The sequence below is a fragment of the Protopterus annectens genome, chromosome 15.part0 (genome assembly GCF_019279795.1).
Source record: "Protopterus annectens isolate FY-2018-M chromosome 15.part0, PAN1.0, whole genome shotgun sequence".
NCBI lineage: Eukaryota > Metazoa > Chordata > Ceratodontiformes > Protopteridae > Protopterus > Protopterus annectens.
In genome coordinates, this window is record NC_056749.1 from 239,139,137 (window position 1) to 239,166,147 (window position 27,011).

At 35.2% G+C, this 27,011-nt stretch overlaps 1 protein-coding gene across 1 annotated transcript in view; it reads right to left on the reverse strand.

Moving 5' to 3' along the window:
* Positions 1-345: 345 nt before the first annotated feature.
* The window catches only part of KLHL4 (kelch like family member 4), a 1,295,922-nt gene continuing 1,269,256 nt past the window's right edge, over positions 346-27,011 (reverse strand). Inside the window, exon 11 of the mRNA XM_044056990.1 lies at positions 346-1,814. Within this exon, the coding sequence (XP_043912925.1) occupies positions 1,755-1,814 (60 nt within the window). The 3' untranslated portion in view covers positions 346-1,754. The remainder of the gene's footprint in view (positions 1,815-27,011) is intronic.

Here is a 27,011-nt window from a genome sequence, read left to right on the forward strand (position 1 = left end):
GGTAAATCATTAAAGTTTGAAGCTCATTTGTCTGTCATTGTTTTCTGAGTTCACATATCCTTAAGAAAATTCACGCAAATGCAAAACCTGTTTATCAACTTTCTAAGTTTGTAAGAGCAATATTTAAAATTGTCCCTATTTTTAGGCCTTTATCCCACTTTTTTATGGATTTTTCCAGATTTCTGGCCCTAAGAGGTTGAGAGGTATGCTCTCAACTTCTTATTACAATAAATCTGGACAAAACCTAAAATAATGTCGGGGGGGGGGCAAAGGCCCAAAAATAGGTACAGATTTTTAAATATTGCTCTTACAAACTTAGCTGATAGAATAACAGGTTTTGCATGAGTTTGAATTTTTCTGAAGGATATGAAGTCTGAAACTCAAATTTGTGCCATTATTTATTTATTTCAGTCCTCAGTGATTGGCCAGAAGACCATACATTTTGAGGAACTGACCAAAAATATAAGGCAAAAATCTGAACTTTCTGTGAAAATCTGGACACTTGAGACGTATGAACCACACACTAACTTTAGGATATATAATTCTTGCTGCTGATAATGTGGCAATTAAAAGAAGGTGGACAGCTTTTAAGTATATTTGTAAAGTTTAACAAAATTAAGACTATTTCAACTACATGTAGGTGTGCACATCATTTGAGTTTGTGTTTGTTCTGAAGCAGAATGGAATTCTGTCCAGTACTGGTTTCTTTGTCCATTGCTTGTCATGATAAGATTAAAGCTCCCCTCATAACCCCCAACAGGATAAAGCATTTAACAAAGAAGGGAATAAAAGTAGAGCAGCCTTTGTATTAGTCTTGAGTGGCTGTTTTGGGTCAAAATTGAAAGTCCTTTCCCCTATTTGAACTTTTATTAACTCAATGCCAGTAAGTTTAAACTGCTTGAGCTGTCTGCTGACCAAATAATTTACTATGATAGTTGTAGTTTACTGCTGCTAAAAAAAGATTTGTTTTAACCAGTCAAATAGCCTTGTTTAAGAGCTATTTTAGATGTGTATAAGTAGTCGTATAGATGTTCTAAAGCAAAATTCCTGAAGAGTTTCAGATTTTATAGATAACAAGCTAAACATGAAGGGTTTGACATCATTGCTTTCAGAGGTATGACTTTTGTTCAATTTCTTGAATTAGTTTAACGATCTTCCAGATTCCATAAAGCACTGGCTTTACCTGTATTAACAGAAAGTTACAGACCCCCACCAAGGAAATATTCCTACTATAGCAGAGCATTGAATTAGTAGTTCAGTTGCATTCACTGCATTCCACCATCCACAGTGGGTTTTAACAAATACATATATTTTTTTGATTTTGTTTTAGCAAAGCAATTAAATGGGCTGTTCTTTTATGATACCCACCAAGTGCCTGTCAAACATTTAACATTTTTTTAGTCTTACTGATTAGCAAAATAAATATTTATATGAACATCTACAGCTAATATAATGTTTGAAGAGAAGTACAAAACAGAGCTATGAGCAGGAGTTCATTTGGTCATTATTCCCTATACAAAAACTTCAGAGTCCTTTTAAAAAACAAAATTGCTTTGCAATGCTGAAATTAAGCAATGGCTTAAAAGCAGACTACATTTCCAGTAAGCCTTTTAGAAAGTCATAATGAATTCTGAAGCAACAGCGTGACTTGATTAGGAATGTTCATGGCAGTTAAACACCAGCATTATGTTTGTGCTCAACACTTTATATTTTCTTCATTTCAGTGGTTTTGCAGGTCATGACCACGTAAGTCTTCATGGCAACTTGATAACTACAACACAAGCCCCAGCTCTTCCAGTATTAAGAGGCACCTCCTGTAGGGAAAATAGAAATAATTAAAATGTTGCTTTTCTATGGACAAATATGCATTACAGTCATACAAACACACACTTTTGCATGGATTAGGATATATATGAATATCTTATACAGTGGCTAGATGCATCTTACACCATTAACGGGGTAAAAACATTTTATCTGACATGTATATTTTCATGAGAGAAAGTCTACTCTGTGTGTGCATGAACACTTTGATGAAATAAAAGAATTCAAGTGCATGTAGATACCAATGCTGAAGTCTGTGTCTTATAAATTGAAAACCGTCACAGAAACCAGCACTAAAATAAACCATTGGAATACAAAGTAGCACACACAAGATAAATTCCAGAAGCAGACACGTTGAGTAAACAGAAGCAGCACAATTTATTTCTCACAAAAACACAAAGCTTTCAGAAAAAATCCCTTCTTCAGTGTGTAAAACAATTAAAATCACAGCACTTTTAAAGCACTTCAATAAAACACAGCCCTATCAGAATGATTGACTTGTAAACTTCAATTAAAGGCATAGTCAGCTCAATGGTCATAGCACATTCATTTGTTTCCTTTTGAGAACAGGTTTAATACTAGTAGCTACATTCAAGCCTGGTCTGTGGTCTGAATCTAGCAGTGTAATCCATTCATATTCACAAAGCTCTTGATCATTTTTCAGATCTTCACCTCTTATATTTTTATATATAATTTATATTATTCTGAACTGAAATTTGTGTTCTATACCCCTTTCTGCTGTATGCTTAGCCAATGTATTTGTGGCCACATTCCTTATAAATTGTTTATAAATTGTTTGGCCTGTCAGAATGAGGTAAACTTCAGTTTGTAAGGCATTTCTTCCTTGAAATATAGAAGATATGTGTATATTATGCATGTTAGTGTATTGTTAACTATATTGCAGATTAAACAAAATGTTATATCTGGCTATCCAAATGATATCCCAGACAAAGTTTCTCAAAGTGAATCAAGTTAGTAACTTAAAGATCTGAGAAAGAAGAAAAAAATTAAATGAAGTAAAAGCCAGAAGCAATACACAGTCTGAATTCATAGCAGATATACTTAGATTTCTGCATTTAAACTGTTGGCAAGGACTTTTAGTTTCAAAAGTAGATGTTGCTGCAAAACAGCTTCCCAGTATTATTTTTACAAGCCATATTTCTTGTAATCTTTTGTTAAGTGGCAATGGGCTGTTGGAAAGTTCAGTAGCACACTCAGAGTTAACCACATTAATTGCCAGTTTGCCGAACCACAAGCAATAAATCATCATAAGGCCATCAATATGATTCCACCTGCAAAGAGCAGAGATAACAGGTGGCCATTGTATACATCATATTAATGTGTGTAGTGTTCAGGTGTGCAGTGTCCTGGAATATAACTGGTAGTGGTCAGGAGCAATACTGTATTATGTCATGACCAAATCATCATCACATTCAGCAGATGTACACTGGCACAAAACATAATACACTTGTTCAGCTTGCTGCAGTGGGCCTTTTTTAACTGTATGCCCTGTTTTTCAAAGTGGAGGTGTGCGGTGTATCTTTCTATTGCATGTTCGATAATAGTCTACACTGCAAAGTGGGTCAGTGCTGAAAACCACATTTTATGGTAGTGAATGCATGCTAATCAGTGACTGCTACATACTATATGCTTACAAAACCAAAAGTGCCAGTAAGTGACTGCATTGTTTGAGGAATTAAATGTCTTGTGCACATACTTTTTTGTCTGTTTCTATTTATTCCAGTTTCTGACTTTTTGTTTACAACTCAGCTCTACTGCCATGGCACACATAGTTTAACAGTAAGACTTCATGGCAGTGTTGAAATTTTAGTGCTCTGAAGTCTAATATACATGTTTACAGGTTGCACCATACACATAGCATAATAATGAACAATGGTATCTGGTTGACCGAGTCATATCTGGCATAATAAATAGAGATGTTCATGGACATAGTCACAGAAACCTTTACCCTACAGGTAGCTACTTGAAGTTCTGAGGGTCCACTTTTTATGTGATACAGTATGTCTGCCTGTCTGTTTACTTACTGAGTGTGCTATTCAGTACAATCCTTTGAAAGATGAGACCCAGTCTGAAAACTTCCATCAGCACCATTAATTACAAGTTTATTTTGTTTAACTGGGGAAGATCAATGATCCCTATGGACCTTTTTTTAGATTAATCTCAGGGTTACAAATGGAAAGACTAACCATACCTGATAGCAATTTAACAACACATAACACAGTAATAATAATAAGCAAGCTGTAACCAGGCTTTTCAATTTAATAATATGCAAGTTGGTTAGCAACATAACATTTTTTTTACATTTAAACTGTCATGTGAGTATTTCATACACTATAGGCAGTTACAGGTTCATGCAGAGTTACTTAAGCATGTGGTCCAGGAGACCACTAAGGAGCCCATCCCAATTTTTCAATTGCCCCAGAGAGAGCACTGTTTGACTGAAAGACATGCTCAAGAATCACACACTAGGCAAATGGAGGCTGAGGGAGTCAAACCCTGGACAGGAAGCAAGTCATAGACTTGGTCCTCTGTGCTGACTGACAGAATCTCAATTATACAGAAGGAGAACAGGCAGGGCACATAACAGTAACTGAATAACAGTACTGAACACAGTTGTATGGTAGTAACTTTAGCCAGGGAATGACTTTGCCATTCCGAGCCAAAGGCTTCAGAGCATTAAAATAACATTTGTTTACACTGCATATGTAGGCAAATTGTTACTACAATTAGCTTGTTTAACCCTGACAAGTCATCTTCACATTACTCCCTGCTTGTTTTGATACAAAAGTAGCATACAGCCCAAGAACATATTCAAATTATGCACTGTGCATCATATAAGCTATACCTTCTACTAAACATCCTTCCATATAATATCAGTACACCTGAAAACATATTATGTTTGCTTGCCAACAGCACATAAAATGGCATCATTATCCTAGGAGAAAACAGACCAGAGTAACAGCAAAAACACAACAAATATAAATATATTTGATTTTACACAGTTAATTAATGAGACAACCAGCACAAACAGGCAAACAAAGTATTCTGGACTGGATTCTTACCTGAAAACCACATATACTGAAGAAGTAGAGAACTCCTTAATGACTTAAATGACTACAACCTGACCTTCCTCACATGGAAACATACTAAAGTGAATAAAATCATCTCATACATATGATCAACTAAAATATTCCAAAGTCTTTGCTTCACTTCTATTGTTGCTCAGTGTGATTGGACTCCTCAAAAATCTGCTATTAGATGTAGTTATTATTTCAATACATTATCAACATACCATACTCCTTAGCTCCTACACACACAGCTAAACATAGCATAGCACCCTTATCAAAAGATGCAAGACAGGAGGGCATGGCTAACACACACACACACACACACACACACACACACACACACACACACACACACACACACACACACACACACACACACACACACACACACACAGCTAAACATAGCATAGCACCCTTATCAAAAGATGTAAGACAGGAGGGCATGGCCAATATGACGGACTGAGAGCAGGAACTGGTGAAAGCTCTGTCAGAATTTCAACTGCTTAACTAAGAGAGAAGAGACTTCACATGAGCCACTCAAGAAATTGTATTCAGGATTCTTGTGTTAAAAAGACATCCAGTCATTAATATCTAGTATGGAGGATGTATTACTTAAGATGGACAAACTAGATACCAAAATAGTTTCAAAGAAGAGGCCAGAGAGAAGATGGAAAATTTTGAAATTCTTATAAAATGACAAAGTGGCACAGGTCAGAAGTATTTAAGAAGCTTTAAATGATCATGAAGGGAGAATAACTGAAGGTTTGTTTCAGACCGAATTTCTTTTAAAACAATATAACATAAAGTTGATGATTTAGAAAATAGACTGAGATGAAATTACATTAGAATTCATTGCATACCTGAAAAGTATGAGTGAGACAATGTAATAAACTTCTAGACAAACTGGCTACATAAAACATTTTTTCTACCTGAAACTCTCTTTTGGAATTGAAATGGCACAAAGATCTCTGAGAGCACCTTTGAAGAAGGAAAACTCACCATCACATTCAGTTATAGTTAAGGTTATTTTTAACTTTGAAAAATATAAATTATTAACAGCATGGTCCAGCCCACATATTAAAATAGCTGAACATTTAGTCAGATTTTATAAGATTATTCCAGTAAAATCCTGTTTTCCACTGATCAAGGAATTTAAAAAGAACAATATTAAAGCTACTTTCATATTTCCTGCAAAGATCAAGTATTTCTTTCTGAAGAAAATAAAATTTATGACACACTGGAGGAGGCATCCACTTCTGTCAACAAAAAATCCTTCATAATACTAAAGAAATGGATTGGAACAGTATATCCTTCGAGACACAGTGAGATGAATTCTTGAAAATATGCTTCTAAAATTAAAAAGCTTAAAACAAATGACTTTTCTCTGATTGCAGGACTTTTATTTTCTTAAGTAAAATGTTTGTATTGGACTTTAAGCTTCAAAACATTTATATTTTAAGCTAAAACATTTTTCATGATAAGGACTACAAGTGGTTAGTTTTACTGTTTTACTATATTTAGAGTAAAAAATTTAATGGGTTTCATTTAACTAAACTTATAGCTGTATTTACAAATGCTTCCTGTAAGAGGATGTCATTAAATTATAAACAATAGAACTGGTAACTTTCTATGTTTGCTTAATATGTGCATTTCTGGATAACTGAATGTCAGATCTAAGTAATATGCTAATTTAGAAGTGTTAAAGTGCTGTTGATTTTCTTTTCTTTATTCCTGAGTAGCACATTCCTTTCACAGGTTGTTTATGATGCAATTGACAAAGCTTGAACAAAAAATATTCCAGTTGTGTGATTATGCTAGATTCTTGCTTGTATTGCTTCCTGGCAGCTTCTTAAGCTATTTTGTAGAAAATCTAGGTCAAAGTTCATCACTGATGCATGTAAAATCAGAAATGGACTTTTTTTTCTTTCAAGTAAATGTGTTAAAACATCTACTCAAAATAACATATTTTCTTTTTTTTTTTAACAAGGGAAGAATTGATAAAACAAAAGCTGTAGTAATGGTTTATACTCAGCTGTTGCTGACATGTAATTTGCTTACATTTTGCTGAATGTTAATAGCTTATGGTATAATGTTAACTCTACCTGTACATTTTAATGGCAGAAGTAAAGTTAGATGTTTGTTACTGATTTGACAGTTTAAAAGAATTAAAAAAAAAGAGTGAAAAACATAGAGGAAAATAATAGCTACTGTGTTATGTGAGTTATCACTTTCACATGCTGTAATTAAATTCTAATGTCAGGATTTGAATCTTAGATGAGATCAGCAGTTCCCAGTGGCTAAAAACACACAAATTAAACAAGCAAGAATTCTTTTACATATAGTCAATATTGCTTGTAATACTAGAATTAAGAAAAGCAAACATCTTCTATATAATCTGCATAAGCAAAAAGAATGAAATATCTACTATGTAAGATTGAGTGCTATCAGTAAGTTAAGAAATGTATACACATATTGTACTCAATGACAGAGAGACAATGATTAAATGGCTCTTTTATTGGAGATTTTAGAAACAAGTTATATAGTATAAGATAGAATATTAGTGGGCAAATAGGATGGAAAATATTTAAATAAACTGTTCATTAGAAACATATGTATTACATACATATACCTGCATATGGTAGAGATGTGAATGTACAAGACCTCATATAATTTATTTATTTTATTTTATGGTTTATTTTACATTTGTTTACTGGGAGTGTCCAGCTGGCCAAAAGGCTGGTTTGAGTGGAGGCCCGGTGAGAACAGCTCCATTACAAATTTTTAAAATCCCAAGTAGAAAAAATAACACAAGCCGTTAATACAAGATCTGTTGTATTAATAATTGTTATACAGTATTAACACAGAGAAAATATTTAAAGTACAAGTAAATAAGTTAACATATAAGCTGATGCAAGTATGAACTAACATACGACATGGTAATTTTCTTGGCATGAATAAAGTCAAGAATCTGACATCTGTACTGCTTAATTAATTGTCTTGAGTTTTTATGTAAATATGTATATAGGAAAGGCAGTAAAGAGAGAAACCAGGCTTGGGCCATACTGATGGGAAAAGTAAAAGCTTAGAAGCAAGGTGGGTATTTAGGAGCACAGCCACTTATTGGTTAGGTGATCCTTGGAAAGCAGTTTAAAATTGGAAAAGTTGGCAATGTTACATATGTGCTGGGGAATGGAGTTCCAGGTCTTTGATATTTGGTTGGAGAAGAAAGAATCCCCAAAGCTATTGTTGAATTTAATGACCTTTAGTAAAAGTTTGTTGGATGACAGCAGAAATCTACTATTCGAGTAAGGTTGAACTAAGTTTTTGAGGGCAGGGCAGTTGTCTGGTTGGTGAATAATAGTGTGGGCAATTGTAAGTTGATTGAGAGATAACAGATTTGGTAATTTGATCAACTTTATTTGATGGAGAGCTGAACAGTGGTGTGATCTCTATTGGTTAGTGGCAAATCTGGCTATTTTACTGTAACAGGCCTCTAATTTGTTTAGGACAGATTTTCTAAGGTTTGGAAAATGGCAGAGGCATATAGCAGAGTGGACAGTAGATTTGTCCTAGCTACAGACTGCCTGGATGAATGGATTGGCTCTGTACAGTGAGCTAAGTTTGATGTTGAACATTTTGATGGATTGGGCTATGTGTTTGTCATATTTTAGGGAGTTGTCAATTGTGACTCCTTGCAGTTTGGTATGGTCAATATGTTCAATTCTGATATTAGAGGAGAGGATGATAAAAGGGAACGGGAGCTCGGAAATTTTATTTGAGAATAGCATTAGTTTTGTCTTGTTTGGCTTAAGTATGAGTTGGTTATTAGAAAGGTATTGTTCTATATAGGAGCTCTGGAAGTGAGGGAGTTGTTCAGATGAGGGAGGAGTCATTTGCATATTATACAATGGTGGCTAGGTGGGTGGTGGTACTGAGTTAATTGGTGAAAATAATAAAGAGTAGTGGCCCAAGAATTGAAACTTATGGGATACTAACAGAGACTGGTAGTAAGGATGATATCTCATTTGCCATTTAACTGCTTGTTGGCATTCAGATAAGTAGCTGTGAAACCATGAATATTTGAAAATATCCCAAAAGCTGAAATTTGAAGCTTGGTCATGTGAACTTTGAAGCTTTTTGCATATTGTATGTGCATATTGTATGTTGTTAGATTCACTAATACTACCTGAAATAACTCTTTTCATAAGTCATAGCTGAAACTTAAGTGTTATATTGCTGAATCAGTGCATCCATTTTGCTGAATCAGTGCATCCATTTTGACAGAAAGTAAAGTAGATTTTTCAATATGTTTGAACCTGAGAAGGGAGAATGGTATTTGAATTAAGCACACTGTAACTTTTGTATACAGCATAGACTGCAATTTTTTTTTAATCCATAGAAATGGCAAGGCACTCATTTGGACTTCAGTAATGTACATATTTTTATGAATTAGTTTAATAAGCTAAAGGATTTTTAAATATTTTTATATTCATCATATAAAGAGTGTTGCACACTTTTGAGATATAGACCCTTGCAATTTTAACATTTATTCAGAGCTTTTGTTGGATCTATAAAATATGTGTACCTTTATAATAATATTTTATTATGCTAAGATTACCTCTCACCTGTAAGTTTACAGATTTGTTTATCTGTTAAGGTCCCACTTTGTTCTACTTTATTTAGAGATAATTATTTAGAGTTAATTATAATAAAGTTGAATGAGTGAATAATTCAAGAATATTTAATGAGTAATTTATACTACTGTTGCATAAATAGGTATATAGTGCACTATTTTTGGATTATTTGATATTTGTGATTAATAGAAGATTATTAAACTTTTATGTAGTAATGGGGAACATGTTTAAAAGGTGAAATATATAACTAAATTAATAATCTCTTATTATTTTTAACTTTATATAATATATATATAATTAATGGTAGCTTTTGGCTATTTTTTATGAATTTTTAGATATTGGTAGGTAGAGAGAGTACAGTAGTTTGATAGGGAAACTAGGAACTTTGGTATTCATGGAAGGTTCTGATTTATTTATAATATACAGTTATATTTTTAGATTTATTTTTGTTTATTTATGAGTTTGTCATTTAGTTTGTAGAAAGGAAGAATTAAAAAAGTTGGAATGTTAAGATCGTGTTGGAGGAATGCATTAGAGTCTTATATACAATTAAATTAATATGGAGGATAAATGTGTCATATTATCTTTTAAATGAAATCTTTTTAAATATACAGTATGGATAGTTTTAATCTATTTTCTATTAATGTACATGGAGGAAATAATGGTAACATAAGGAAATTGTTAATGAGATATCTAAAATTAAACAAAGGAAACATATGGCAAGGGACTCACTTGATAGCTAAAGATATACAATATTTAAATAACTTAAGGTAGAAGATGTTATCATCTGCTTCTCTCAACCAAAAGAGGAGCGGGGCTGCTATACATTGAAGAAAATCTACTGTAATGACTAAGGTCATGAAATCCATTAATGATCCCAAAGGAATGTATACATTTGTAATAACTAAATATAATGGCAAACTCTATACACTAGGAACATTTTACTGGATTCCTGGTGGCAAGAGATCAGTTAAACTTACAAAGTCATTGGAAGGGTAGTTAAATTTTAGTGGAAGATTTTAAGTGCATATCTAGTATAGAAGATGCAAGTAAATAGAAGAAAGCTAAAATTCTGGCATCAGCTAAAGCATTAAACCGATGTCCTTCACTCAATATTCTTGTGTGCATGGGATGCAAACTAGAATTGATAGGATTTATGCCTCTACAGGTTTACTTAGTAAAGTGAATTATTTTAAAAATATTCCTTGTCCTTCATCTGATTTGCATTAAGTATTAATATGTTAATGGATATAAGACATTTCAGATTAGTTATAGAATCACAGCCTTTATGATGAAATTAAAAGAATTTAAGAGTTATTTTAAGGCACAAATTGAGAATTTTCTTTATCTTTGAAAATGGTCAGGTTAATAAAGTCATACTATGGGACTCCTTAAAAATGCATATTAACGATAGAATGAGAAGACGGGCTAGAAATAAAATGAAAGAGTGGGATAAAGAGCTGTTCAAACCTCACTGTGCATTTCATCTTGTATGTTTAACAGCAAAGAAATTACATAAGAGTGAAATCATTAAAATAATGACAAAATATCAAACAGCTTTAATGCATAAAGTGGAAATAACTTTAGAAAAATATAATTTCAGAGTTAATGAGATGATTTCCAAAAAATCTACATCTATTAACTAGCAAGCATAAGATGTTAATCAAAATGGCACAAATCAATATCAGAAATTCTCACACTACTAAGCTTACTTTAGACATAGAGGAATTGCTTAACATTTTTCAAAAATTACATACGAATCTTGATAAAGATAAAATAATCCTGATTACAAAATTGACAAATATTTAAAGAAAAATTTTACAAATAAACTTAAGGACCAGCAAATATATCTATTGAATAAGCCCTTTACCACAAAAGAAGTTAAAGAAGCTTTAAAAAAGGAAAAAAATGGTAAAGCTCCAGAGTACAATGATTTAAGTATGGAATTATAGTCTGCTCCCATTAAATATTTTGGAATTACTGAGTGACATCTTTGGGATAATTTAGCGTGACAAAAAAAAATCATCCCTTGTGGAAATTTTTTGTAATCTCACATATACTTAAACAAAGGATAATAAGTTAGCTTCCTCATATAGACCTATTTTATTATTAAATGTATATTATAAAATATTTACTTTCATCTTCACTGCAGGATAGAGAGATAACAGTATTTAAATTAATTAATAAAGCTCAAATGCAATTTACAGTTAATAGATTAACATATGATAATATAAAAAGGGTTGTAACTTTTTTAGTTTTAGCAAAAGGAATGAACACGAAATTGGCCCTAATTAGCATGGATATCAAGACAGCATTTGATTTTGTAGACTGGAACTACCTGTTTAAAACTTTATTGGAATATTTAAAAAAAACTGTACAGGGACTCCAAAGCATATGTTAAAATAGGATCTCTCATTTCTCAAGGATTTACTTTAAATAAGGCACAAAGCAAGGGTGTCCCTTGTCCATACTACAGTTTTCATGACTTACTGAACCCCTTAGCTAATAGTATAAGAATCAATGAAAACTTTGAATGATTCTCAATTTTTAGGATTGTCAATCTAAAATACAACTTTTTTGCAGATATTTACTAACTATAGGAGATTAAAATTATTCAATTGAAGAAATAGAGGACGAAATTGAAAATTTTCAAGAAGTATTGCTGCTGAAATTTAATAATAAAACAAACTTTAGTGGTAAATCAATTAATAGAAAGCAAGTTTAAAGAGAAATATAAATATAATATTTAGGAATAAAAATCTATCGACACATGAGTAAGATTTTTAATAATTTTGAAAAAATAATTAAAGTGTTACTTTTTACATATAAAATTTGATAGCTTTAATACCTGACAAAAAATTAAAGAAAATAGAAAAAAAACTTCATTCTTATGGTATCCTAAAAAGCAAATAACTGCTTATAGAAATCATATAAGATCAAGGGAGCATGGAGGTATTAGCTTCCCAGCTGTAAAATCTTATTCTGTAGCTGCAAATTTTAGCTCTGTTGTACTCTGGATAGACTCTACTTACATTAGTCAATGGGAAATCATTCAGGAGCAAATTTTACTAAATTCTTATAAGTTTATCAAATATGATAAATTAGAAATATGTAACTATTCTTTCATCTGGTCAATAAAATTTACCTTAGATGGAAAATCATTTCAGTCTTTAGGCTCTGCATATATGAAATCCATTCATAAAACAGTTAAGAAATATGTTTTTAAAACTCCATTAATACCAAAATGGAAATGTCTGTGCTTTCCCATTGCACACACCTCTAGATTTAAGGAAACTCAGAATCATTTAAAAGTGAATTGACTAAAAAGGAATGGATTAATATTATAGTCTGATTGCTTTGAAAAAGGAAAAGCTAATTTACCAGAATATTTAATGAAAGATTATAAGTTGGACGAAATCTGTTAACCCATTAATGTTAACCATCAGTGAGAAATGAAATGAATTTGTAGATAATATAAGTGAAGAGGAACAGAACACTAATCCCCCAATATATGAATGCAATCATGGAAAGTAAACTGACCTACAAAGGAAGCTTGTCAAAACTATATGTCAATTACAAATAATAATTTTGATGCAAAATTCTGGAACTTGGTAGATAGTAGTGGATTGAGTGATTCAATAGATGGTAAGAATAAAACTTTGTTACTTAAATCAGTTAGTCAAAATTCCGCAAGTTTATACTGGAAATATACACACAAAAGTTTGTTACACCCTATAAAATCTATAAGCTTAGTGAAATGACTTCTGCAGTTTATTGGAGATGTAGTAAAGATGTAAAAGCTGATTGAAAACACATATTTATGGATTGTGAAAAAAAAATAAATGTATATTGGGAAGAGATGAGTATGTTTTTAGGGGGTTGTGGTCTGGAAATTGTTCTTTAACTAGATCAATAATACTAATGAATGTTCCACTTCCTTTATCTGTAAAAGACAAAAACAATATTCTGAAGTATTTTGGCAGTAGCTAGAAAAGTTATTACAAAAAAATGGAAATCTATATTCAAAGAATTTTAAAATTTAACAGGAATACTATGTAAAACTAAAAAAAAAGTGATCAGAATAACATCTATAAATCATACTTAGAATTTTAGTGGTTGAGATGGCCTTGAAAAGTTGCTATTGAAATACCAAGACTCAATGTGTTAACTGTGTAAGATTGAAAAATCCACGAAGGAATAAAACTCATCCAATTCAGCTTTATTGTGCAGAAAACACAGCGGTGCTCCAACACTGACCTAGGTTTCGTCCCAAAGGACTTCTTCAGAGTGTTTGGAACCAACAACATTTATATTAACATGATTAAGTTAATTAAGTTAATTAACCAATGCACTACTTAACCAGTTGTAGTATAATTGAATGACCCGCCCAAAAATTCAGGCTAAAATCAAAACAGCCGATATGAAAATATTAAAAACTCTTGTGCACTCTTTATAAACTTACAAGTAACTGTGTTAAAATACCAAACTGTAAAACAATATAATTAAATTAATAAAGAAAACACATGTATATAAATTGTGTATAAAAAGGTAATAATTAATGATTTGAGAAAAAATAATAAATTTAAAAATACATAAAATAAATCTAATTACTATGAATAAGTAAGTAAACATTATTATAACTATTTATTATCCCATTATATGTTTAAGCCTTAAATATGGTTTAATTGAAATAAATTCATTCAACCCAGGAGGATGAGTATTTTGTGTGTTACAACAGTTGACAAAAGATCCACAAGGTAGGATCATTGATCAACATTTAGATATTTGCGAACTTAAGTGGCAAATTTTACTCAATGCCCATCATCCTCCTGGGTTGAATGAATTTATTTCAATTAAACCATATTTAAGGCTTAAACATATAATGGGATAATAAATAGCTATAATAATGTTTGCTTACTTATTCATAGTAATTAGATTTATTTTATGTATTTTTAAATTTATTATTTTTTCTCAAATCATTAATTATTACCTTTTTATACACAATTTATATACATGTGTTTTCTTTATTAATTTAATTATATTGTTTTATAGTTTGGTATTTTAACACAGTTACTTGTAAGTTTATAAAGAGTGCACAAGAGTTTTTAATATTTTCATATCGGCTGTTTTGATTTTAGCCTGAATTTTTGGGCGGGTCATTCAATTATACTACAACTGGTTAAGTAGTGCATTGGTTAATTAACTTAATTAACTTAATCATGTTAATATAAATGTTGTTGGTTCCAAACACTCTGAAGAAGTCCTTTGGGACGAAACCTAGGTCAGTGTTGGAGCACCGCTGTGTTTTCTGCACAATAAAGCTGAATTGGATGAGTTTTATTCCTTCGTGGATTTTTCAGTAACTGTGTAAGATTACCTTGATGGTTCAATGTATTCGTAGCATTGTATAACAGCATGTGATGTTGAATTTCTTCCTTTCCATGTTTATATTGTAAATATGTTAAATTAATTAAAAAATTCCTAGATATAAGACAAAAAAATTAGTCCATAGACAAACTTTTTTTTTTTTAATGTAACATTCTACAATTTACCAACCAAAATAATCAAAAACATTTCTGGAAGAACATAAGCCAGAAGTCTAAACCTCAAGATGCATGCACTCTAAACTCCCCTTAGCATGGAGAACATCGATATCTGTGCAGTAACAGAAACCTGGTTCAAGGCTTCCGAGAGCACCCCAGCACTACCAGGTTATACCTCATACCATGCTTTTCGGCCCCAAAACTTGAACCGTACCACAAAAGGAGGGGGAGTATTATTAATATTGATTCATCAGATACCCACACCTCCAGGTTGGTGGCACAGCACGAAGCATCAGAGACTATCCATGTGTAACTAACAGTGGGTAAAACTGCCTTCCAGTTTATAGCCTGCTACAGACCACCCTCCCAAACCCAGGAACCCCACTCGGCCTTCCTGAGAACACTGGAAAATATGAAGGTCTCTCCAGACACCATTATATTGGGTGACTTCAACTACCCAAACATAGACTGGGAGCATTACTCTAGCTCCAACACCCTAGCTCAAAGGTTCCTAGAATTTATAAACTCAAATGCTATAGAACAACTTGTTACCACTCCCACAAGAGGGGAAAACATACTGGACCTGATCATCACCAACATGGGGACTCTATGGTCCAGACCAGAAGTGTATCCCTCACTGGTAAGATCAGACAATAAATTAATCTCACTGGATATTCACATCCCGACTCCACCCCCTGCCCTGAAAACCACAGTGAAAAACTTCTCTAAAGCAAATTTCACACTCCTCAAAACCGAGGTGGAATCCTTCAAAGCCCCCGGGCCTGTGGAAAATACAGCCCAGACCGCAGAATCCTTTATAAACGCATTCTATGAACACCTTCAGGAGTGCATGGATCATGCAATCCCAAATAAAACCAAGACCCAATCCTCCAAAGGCAGACGTCCTGTCTGGTGGACCCCAGCCATAAACAAACTATACAATAGAAGGAGGAAGCTACTACATGATAGAGCAAAATCCCAAAAAGGGAAGGCATCTCTGATCAGTATTAGCAAAAAACTACGGGCACTCATAAAATCGTCTAAGGCCAGCTTCGAGAGAAAAATTGCACAGGACACTAAGGATAATCACAAGGCTTTCTTTAGTTATGTTAGGAACCTGGGTGGGAATTCTCAGATATGCTCAGAATTGGTCCAAAATGACAAAAAATACACCGAACCCACAGACAATGCCAACATCCTAGCTGACAGGTTCAGCGCAAACTTCTCCCCCCTCCCCACCAAAAGGGCAAATATCTATCCCAGCAGAGTGCTGCCCCCCTGACATCTCAGATGCTCAGGTAAGTGCTGCCCTTTCCAAAGCAAAAAACACAGCATCAATGGGACCAGACAGTGTCCTGGGCTGCATCCTACATGAACTCCAAGAAGAGCTAAACCCAAACATAAAACTATTGTTCAGTCTCAGCCTTACTACAGGATATGTACCCAAAGAGTGGCGTACAGCAACAGTGGTCCCTCTCCACAAAGGTGGTGCCTCAACGGAGCCTGGAAACTATCGCCCCATAAGCCTGACTAGCTTGGTCTGCAAAGCTATGGAAAGGATCATCATGGACCTCATAAATAAAGATATTGGGGACCTACAGACACTGGATCCTACCCAGCTCGGCTTTGTTAAGGGCAGATCCTGCCTCTTAAACCTGGTTGATTTCTTTGAAACAGTCACCAAGGCCATTGACGAGGGGAAGGTGGTCCACACAGCCTACCTGGACCTCGCAAAAGCCTTCGATACAATACCCCACTCTGGCATTATAGATGAGCTCACCAGCTTAAATATAAACCCCTATGTCACTAGATGGGTTGCAAACTGGCTCAAGGACAGAACCCACATGGTTAGAATTGCTGGAGCCATGTCAGACTCCAAACCAGTTACAAGTGGCGTCCCACAAGGCTCAGTCCTGGGACCTCTCTTGTTCAGTATATATTTCTCGGAGGTACAGGCCAACACGGAAGGACTGTGGATGACCAAGTTCGCAGATGACTGCAAACTGAGCACCATAATCGACTCTCCAGCCGACACAAGCATCCTCCAAAAGGGCCTCATGGAAACAGACAACTGGTGCCAGAGCCATGGCCTCAAGCTAAATGCCAAAAAGTGTATAGTCATCCCCTTTGGCAAAAACAAAGTGCCCACAAATTACCACATAGGTGGTAATCCATTAAGTACAGAAGAAGTAATTAGGGACCTGGGGACCGAAGTTGATAGCAATCTCTCATTTGACAACCACGTGGCCAAAGTGGTTAGAAAAACATTTTATATAGCCCACCTAATCATGAAGGGGTTCACATCTAGATCACGGGAGGTCATCGTGCCTCTTTACTCATCCCTCATCAGGCCCATAATTGAATACAATGCCCCTTTTGGGATGTACCTTACCAGACACCTGCAGCAACTGGAAAGACCCCAAAAGTACCTCACCAAGAGGATCAAAGGGCTCAAACAGATGCCATATGCTGCCCGGTTAAAGAAACTCCAGCTCTACTCAGCGGCATACCGCCTGCTCAGAGGCGATCTGTGCCTGACGTATAAAGCCATGTCCAACCCGGAATTAATGGACATGCTGCACCTCAAAAAATCCAAATCCCATCGAGCTACGCGCTTGAGAGACTTGAACCTCAGCACTGAAATAAATCGGACATGCTGGAAGGACAGATTCATAACCCAGAGGCTCCCTTCACTCTGGAATAAAATCCCAGTCCAGGTTAGGCAGAGTCCCTCATTGACTCTCTTCAAGAGGAATCTTGATGAGTGGATGGGAGATCGTAGGTTTACCCCGGGTATCACTTCTGTGTCACTGTTAGACAGAGGCACAGTATACTAACCTCGAAAAAGGGCATAGCAAAATTAATTTAAAATGGGTGGCGGAAGCCAAACACACTCTGGCTGGGCTTATAAATGCCCTAGGGCAGATAGCCTAGTATGAACCTATGAACCTATAATATATCCAGGGAAAAAATCTCCACCAAATCCTCTATCCTGTCAATGAAAAAACATTTTATAGGATCCATCTCTAGCAAAACTATTTCACCCAACCTTCTGCTACAGATCTATAGAAACAGCTCACTTATGGGATTTTAGACTACAGTATACCTCTCCACTACATTAACAAATTTCTACTTAAAAATGAAATCAACCTCACTAGTCCCTGACAGTCTACATGGGTATTACCTAAATAAAACAGCTGATACTATTGCTTATCCCATAGTCATGCTCGTAAACAGATCAAAAAACAAATGTTATTTTCTAGAAACATGGAAACAAGCCTTCATTACACACATTCACAAAACAGGAACTTCAGGTGAAATCTCAGACTACAAACTAAGCTCATCTTTCCCTTAGCCATATAATACAAAACACTGTACCCGCTCCCTTTCAGCATATTTTCTACCCATCATACACCACTAAATCTGCTTTAGTGGCTTTTTTATATACTCTGTACATCAGTAAAGAAACCAAAGAAATTTAGTAGCATCTATATTTCTAAATCTATCTAAAACTAACTTGGCATTTATTTAATATTTGTTTACCTGGAAAGTCTGACTGGGTTGTTGCCCATTTTTAGAGACTCAGGGATGAAGCTCCGAACACTAAGCAATAATATCAGAGAAATTTACAAGAATAAATTTCACTGCTATCATTATCAATTTAACATTGGCTAAGAACTGTACAGCATAGTATAAGAACACAGCTTTGCTATATACAGTAACTGGGTGATAACAGAGGTGACCATTGTCTAGAAACAAAGCATACATAGTAATATGAGTATTTTGATATGTACAGTAGGTTCATAGGTAGGTACTAGGCTATCTGCCCGAGGGCCTATGTAAGCCTAGCCAACAAGGTTCCCTGGCTTACGCCACCCAAGAAAGTTATTTTCCTGTGCCACTGTCAAGCAGAGACACAGAAGTGATCCCCTGGGTGTATTTCCCATTTCCCATCCACTCATCAAGATTTTTCTTGAAGAGTGCTAATGAAGAACTTTGCTTGACATAGATGGGTAGCCTGTTCCAGAGTATGGGAAGTCTCTGGGACAGGAATCTATCCCTCCAGCATGTCCTGTTTATTGTGGTGACAAGGTTTAGGTCCCTAGAGCATGTAGCTTGGAGGGATTGGGATTTCTTTAGGTGTAGCATGTCCAACAGCTCTGGGTTTGACATAGCTTTGTATGTTAAGCAGCGATCACCTCGGAGTAGGCGATATGCTTGATATGATTTGAGACGGTCAGTGTAAGGCATCTGTTTGAGGCCAGTAATCCACTTTGTGAGGTACTTCTGTGGCCTTTCCAGCTGTTGCAGATGTCTTGTGAGGTACATTCCAAAAGGGGCGTTAGCTGTATGATGTGCTAGGATAATATATAACATTGGATCTGAAAGGAGGGAATTCGAGAGAGAGCCTGAGAGAGTTTTATAGATGGGGAATATGGGAAAAGAGAAAGGAGAAGAGAGTCATCTGAATATTGCCCAAGGAAGGAATTAGATGCACTCCAGTGCATGTTATTGATAAATATAGTGAATAGAAGTGGACTCAGAAAAGATCCTTATGGGACACCTGCTGTTATTAAGTTTTATAAAAAAAGAGTATGTACACTATCACCTCATTGCTTGTGATCTATTGCTTAATTAAATACTTAGCTAGTCACTAATTTTGTGTGATACAGATGCACAGGATCATCCTATTTCCATTTTCTCTTCTGATTTCATCTATGAAGAGCTCCTACTCCTCTTGTCAAGGCTAATATCCTTTTTTCTCCATCCACCACACCTTTCTGTTGGCTTTCCTGTGGACCCCTTTCAGCAATCTGATTTCAATCTTCTTGTGTATTATCCAGCAATGCACATACTACTTAAGGAATGGTCTGACCAGGAACCAAAAGACTGGTTATTATCTTTTTTTTTGAAGTCTCAATTCCATTGATGCACCCAGTGAAGCAACAGGATAATTTTAATGTAGCTCTTTGTGAGCCATGGTATTCTTTCTGAATCCCCAAGACATGCTTTTTGATTGTATGGAATTCAAAACTGTTGGGATAATGTCCATGATGGTAATATTATGAATAGATTTCTAGGTATAGAATCTAAGTGACAAAATGCATTCATTATATGTGCATGAGTATTCTGGACAAAACAGCAGTTTGTCTTTGATTTGTATATTAAGGAACACTTAAATACATTTACTAGAGTAATTAAATGTTCCATGCTTTGACTTCGTGGTTCGAATTCAATTGTCTTCAATTTTCTTAGTTAAGCTGTGTGTGTGTGTTGGAGGGCTGATGGAGCTTCACTCACAGAAAGCAAAACCTGCTTTGGAAGCATTTCTCAATAAATCTTGATATGGTCTTTATGTAAAAGTTTTTATTATTTATTCTGTATTTTATAAATCGTATTGCATCATCATTGACGTGGTTTGAATGACTGCTTCTCTTAAATATTAGTCACTTGTTTTATAATTTCTTATACCACAGACTGTTTTGCTCTTTCAATCAATTATGAAACTTGACAAATGTCATGGTCTCTGGATCTGTTCTTTAGCTCTGTAGCAAGTACATCTATAGTTTCCAAAAGATTTGGGGGCACTATTCATAAAAACTGTGCACTATATAGAAGGCTTGGTTTGTCACAGACTGTCATACCAATGCCTGTTGTGATTAATAAAAGCAGTGACATAACAAGGCAGGACATTTGTAGACTACATTACCCCATTATGTACACAGTCGTCATCTTCTTCTTTCGGCTGCTCCCGTTAGGGGTCGCCACAGCAGATCAACTGTTTCCATTTCTTCCTGTCCTCTGCATCTTGCTCTGTCACACCAATCACCTGCATGTCCTCTATCACCACATCCATAAACCTTATCTTAGGCCTTCCTCTTTTCCTGTTACCTGGCAGCTTCATCCTTAGCATCTTTTTCCCAATATACTCTGCATCCCTCCTCAGCACATGTCCAAACCAACGTAATCCTGCCTCTCTGGCTTTGTCTCCAAACCTTCCAACCTGGGCTGACCCTCTAATATACTTATTCCTAATCCTGTCCACCCTCGTAACACCCAGTGCAAATCATAACGTCTTCAACTCTGCCACATCAAGCTCCAACTCCTGCCTTTTTGTCAATGCCACTGTCTCCACCCCATATAACATAGCTGGTCTCACTACCCTCTTGTAGACCTTCCCTTTCACTCTTACTGGTACTCATCTGTCACAAATCACTCCTGACACTCTTCTCCACCCACTCCATCCTGCCTGTACTCTCTTCTTCACATCTCTTCCACACCCACCATTACTCTGAACTGTTGATCCCAAGTACTTAAACTCATCCACCTTCGCCACCTCTACTCCCTGCATCCTCACCATTCCTCTATCCTCCTTCTCATTCACACACACACATATTCTGTCTTAGTCCTGCTGACCTTCATTCCTCTTCTCTCTAGAGCATATCTGCACCTCTCCAGGGTACATATTATGTACACAGTGTAATCTATAAATAAGGTATGTATGCAAATGACTCCCCTTCCTTTCTGTATACCATTCAGAAAATTGAACACACGAGAGTACAGCTAGTCCCAGTAGGGTGAAATACAGGAAACAAGCTGTGTACTAAATGAAGGCATTGCATTTGACACTGCAGTTATTCCCGTCCTCTGCTACTATGCTGTGGTGCAGACTTTGAACACCACATTGGGACAGAAAAAAAAAAAAAAAAAAAATTCTGGTAAATGGTAGGAAACCCTTACAGTCAAAGGAGTCCTCTGTGCAGCAAGCAAACCTGCTATACCAAATCATCTTGTCCCACCACCCTTCCAAGGTATGTCGTCAAACTCACACCAATGGGAGCAAGCACAGTAGCTGATACCCTCTCTACCAAACTATGGTAATGACCCCTCATCTGATGTTATGCCTAGGAAGTGACATTTCTTTATGAATCACTCTATAACATGTCATCAGACCACAGAGAAATGGAGAATTGCAAGTCAGCATAGTATATTGCTTTGTGCTAAGAAGTTAAACCTAGCAGATTAGTACATACAGTAAGCTTTGCTAACTGCAATTATCTGGTGTGATATGCAGTGTTGTCTCCTACACAGAGGTCCCTCCCATACCAGGCACAGCAGTGTCCAGTACAGAGTGATGTGCTAGGTGCTGCTGTATGCCATTAAAGAAACCAGAATATTCTCAACATGCTATGCACCATCCCAGATTATGTTTTTGAATCGGGGTAGTCCCTGATGGCTGTTTCAACTTAAATGCAAGATGGATTTATGCATCTGTGCACAATGTTTATGAATACCAGAGATAGTTTCTTTTACAGATTAAATGATGACCAAATGCAACATTTTTCTAGACTTCCAATAATTTTTTAAAATTTCTCCATTATTGCTGATTTTTCTCATACTGTTGAAAAATAATTAACTACCTTCAACGATTCTTTCCCTGTGACATGCAAAAAAAGATAGCACACTGCACCCTTTTAGACTTCTCAGTTATTTCACTTGTAGTGAGGATCCACAGCTTCCAATTTTCAGCTAGATTCCTCAACAGGCTATACCCAAATATATTCATGTACCACCACACCCGTCTTGATACTGTCTCATATTTCTTGAGATACCAACAGTGTTCTCAGACTCCTTCATTACTGCATGCATATATTCCATTTCCCAACTTTTTTTAACAAGAAACATCTTTATTAAATTAAATGAAAACAATCTGTATTGACATAATCTTAGTTGCAAGCATTATACATCATTTATAGTCTACCCAATCATTGTCTGTCAAACATTACATAGCTTATTTAAAATCATGCCTTCTTTTAAAGCTCATTCCTCCTCTGTGTGTGTTGTTCCCAATATTCCCATTTCTTTCTAGGTAATTTGTTGATAGCCTTTACTAAAGATCCCAATTCTAGTTATTTTATCTCTTTTACTATATTCACTACTTCTAGTAAAGGTGGTTTAGACTTTCATTTCCATTTCTAGGAATTGCTTTTTTTGGCAGCCACCATAATTAGACTCAGCAAGGCCTTACTATGAAAAAATAATTTCCCTAGATGCACAAATTTGCTTACCCAGTATCTCTGAAAGAGTAGCCTGCAGGGAATCTTTAAAGTCTAGAACCAGAACACAACAGTGAGGAAGCGAGCAGCTACAAACAAAAAGCTTTATTGGAAATACGTTGAGTGCTTTCTTCCCTTCAATGACAAGGGACTTCTTCAGAACAAGTACAAAAACACAACCCCGGCCTTATGTAATAAATCAATATCACTAATTGGTATAATCAATTATAGTAATTATTCTTAAAAAGACATGCCATATTTAAAAACTTATACATTATAAATAAGACTCTATGCCATAATTATCATATAAATAAATAAGCAAGTTGTTAAAATATATCATTAATTACATAAATTGCAAATATAAGTGTATATGTAGTGTTGAAACCGGATGCTAACCCCAATAGGGCAATAAATTATCCCAAAATATTTTTTTAGCTTTAAGATGCTGGATATACTAATAGCTTCATTTATACCTGGGTATCTTGGGGCATCAAGCCTAAACTGCAATCTCAACTCACATACATCTAAATGTACATCTAGGCATCTACCTTGTGGGTCTTTGATCAGATGTTGAATCACAAAAAAATCGGAAGACATGATTCCTGCATTCATTAATATGTCTAGCAAGTGCATTTGTATGCTTACCATGTCGAATGTCCAATAAATGTTCACTTATCCTATTTCTTAAAAGACCTAGCAGTTTCGCCTATATAACAAATAGGGCAATCAAGACACTTAGCCACATATACACCACATTCCGGGTGCTACAATTGTAATGCCCATTAATCCTTAGTGTTTTCACATTCAGAACAAATTTCTCCCCTGTTTCCAAAATATAGGGACAAATCTTACATCGATTACATTTATAATTGCCCTTACTTCTAGTTGTACTATTCTCACTATTATACTTGGACACTTCCATTATGTTCTTGAAAGAACTATCTTTTTTAAAAATAATTTTAGGTTTACCCCCAACTTTTTGCCCCACGTTAAAATCAAATTGTAGTATACCCCAATTGTTGAAAATTATATCAACAATATTCCATGCATCCTGTTTAAAAAATGTAATAAAACCTAAATTAATATTTGTCTCAATGTTATTATTTTCATTGTTGGCATCCTTGCCATATTTTAAAATCGATTTATATATACCGTTTTGCCGTTTATATGTCCCTTCTTACTGATTTCATCAAGTAAAACCTCAGGGTATCCCCTAGCCTTGAACATTTTTAAAGTAAATTTTAATTCTTCTGAAAAAACAATATCAGAGCTCACCATCCTGGTGGCTCATACCAATTGTCCCTTAACTATAGACTTTTTTTGAAAATAGGGATGTGCGCTGATACATTCTAAATAAGAGTTTGTGAATGTTGGTTTTCTATATATTGTAGATTCCATTTTATTTTCACTGGTGATAACTAACTCCACATTTAGGTATGAAATAGGAGCTCTACTATGCTGATGTTTAGAAAACTAGCCATGTGGTTGATGTATTCGTAGAACTGATCCAATTCCAACTCACTGCCCTTCCACAAGATGAACAAGTCATCCAAAATCCTTGTATAGAATAAAATGTTGGTATGGAAAGTGCCTTGAATTACTTACTGTTGTTCCCAAAAGGACATGACGTAGTTAGCAAAAACGGGGGCACAGGTAGTGCCCATAGCAACCCCCGTTTTTTGCTTGTAATAATGACCTGCAAAATAGAGGTAATTATTCTGGAGCACCACTTCCATAAGTGTTACATATAAACTAATATTATCCTGGTCATATAGACCGGTTTTAAGTAACTAGGTCTCCAGCCAGGCTATTCCTTCCTCATGGGGTATAACTGTGAACAGATTGACCACGTCAATGGTAATCATAATCACATTCTCATCTATGCATATCTTCCCAACCTTATCCAAAAATTGCCAGGAGTCTTTACATACATGTGAAAATGTATTTAAACCTACCTGCAAGTTTTGGTCTAAATATTTGCTTATTAAGCAAGTTTTAGATAATTTTCCATCAACAATAGGCCTAAACTGTGGATCCCTTAGTCCCTTATTGACTTTAGGAATTCCAAATATATTAGGTACCATGGGAAATTTATTATGCATACTCATCCTCATTGATTTGCCCCTGATACATGTCATCCAATAATAAATCCATTTTCCTATAAATGACATGTATTTCATTCAAGGAACTCTCCAAATATGTTCCGTCTATCAAAAGTGCGTTCATCCCATTCAAGTAGTCAGCTTTATTCATTATGACTACCCCATTCCCTTTATCTGGTTTCATAATAGGTATGTTTACATCCCCTACCAGGTCACTTAATAAACGCTCATCCTCCACTTTCATGTTATTCTGTGCTTGATTGGTTTTACCCCCAAGGGCTATCCGGATGTCTTTTTCACATTTATTTTCATACAATTTAATTATGTTATTTAAAGGAGGGTTAAATGTGCTTGGTCTCTTTATGCACACACCCTCCCCTCCATTCCCATCATTTTGGGAATTGAACCATACCTTAAAATTCGACTTTCTGGTAAAACATTTAAGGTCTATTAATGTATTATCTATCTTTGCCCTTCTAAACGGCACAAAGGTGAACCCTTTGGCTAGTAAATTGACATGTTTAACAAGAATCTCCTTTGTGGAGTAATTATAAACCTTAAAGTAATTTTTTACATTCTGAATTATAATTGGTCCAAACACATTTTCAATGTCAACGCTTTGTTCATTACCCCATTCTAATGAAACAACAGTAACACAATTGAAAACATTAGTTTCACTATCCACATTTGAATTGTTACTTAACATGCAATCACCTTCACAAAAATAGTCCAAAAGTTTGCTTTGCGGACATGAAATGTCCATTTCAATGTCATGTAACCTTTCATTACTATTACCAGATAGCAAAACATAATTGGGACCAAATATAACAGGAGATGAATCTGTTGTAAATGTACTTACAATATCTAATGTCCAAAGCCATATCCATTAGGTCTTCCGCTATCGGCTCCTGTTTCTGTTGTTTTTTGGTCGCGCTCCCTGCACCACATAGTTTTGATAGGGTTTGGGTAAAAAACGGGACTGTTAATCTTTCTCTCTGAGCAACTTATGTTCTCAGCATTCAGAAACAACTGTGAAGGAATCCGTGCCGTTTTATGGCCCATCATATTTGATGTCATCCCCTCTTCAGAATCTGTCCCATGATTGGCCCAATCGTCCTCGTTACTATCGCTACCTGGAGAAAGTGGACATCAACCACTCCTAATTTTATTCATTTTACGAGTGTGAATAATGTTACAAGCAGTAGCTACATTAATGAAAACACTGTTATATATGGGTCGATGTTGTGCAAAATTCATATCGTTTTGAATAGTCTGATTCAAGCCCTCCAATTCTTTAGGCATTTTTTCCGATGTTTGCAAATTGCATTTAACCATTAATCTCATCATTTGCAAACCTGTTTTATTAGACAAGCTATGTAAGTCATTTAACAGTTCAGCATTTCCTTCGGCTCCATTGGGGTACTGACACAGTCCCAATCCCCGTGGAACCAGTTCTATCTCTATATTTCTCTGCAAATATGAGACTTCCAATTGCAATTTCTTGTAGGATGATAACTTTTTTCAAATAACTTTATTTTGTCAATGGTCATAGTAGTTTCAGATCGAACCATAGTTCCTTCCCTTCTCTTGAACCCGAATACAAAAGTATTATTCTTCCACTGTGGCAGTCCTTGGAAATTACCGTTTAACTCTTCAGTCCTAATGGATGAATCCCCAGGCATATTCTGTTGCCGTATCTCACTAACATTTGAACCAAGATTGCTCTGTGTTGGCTGGGTTAACGGGTAGCTGAAACTACCACACA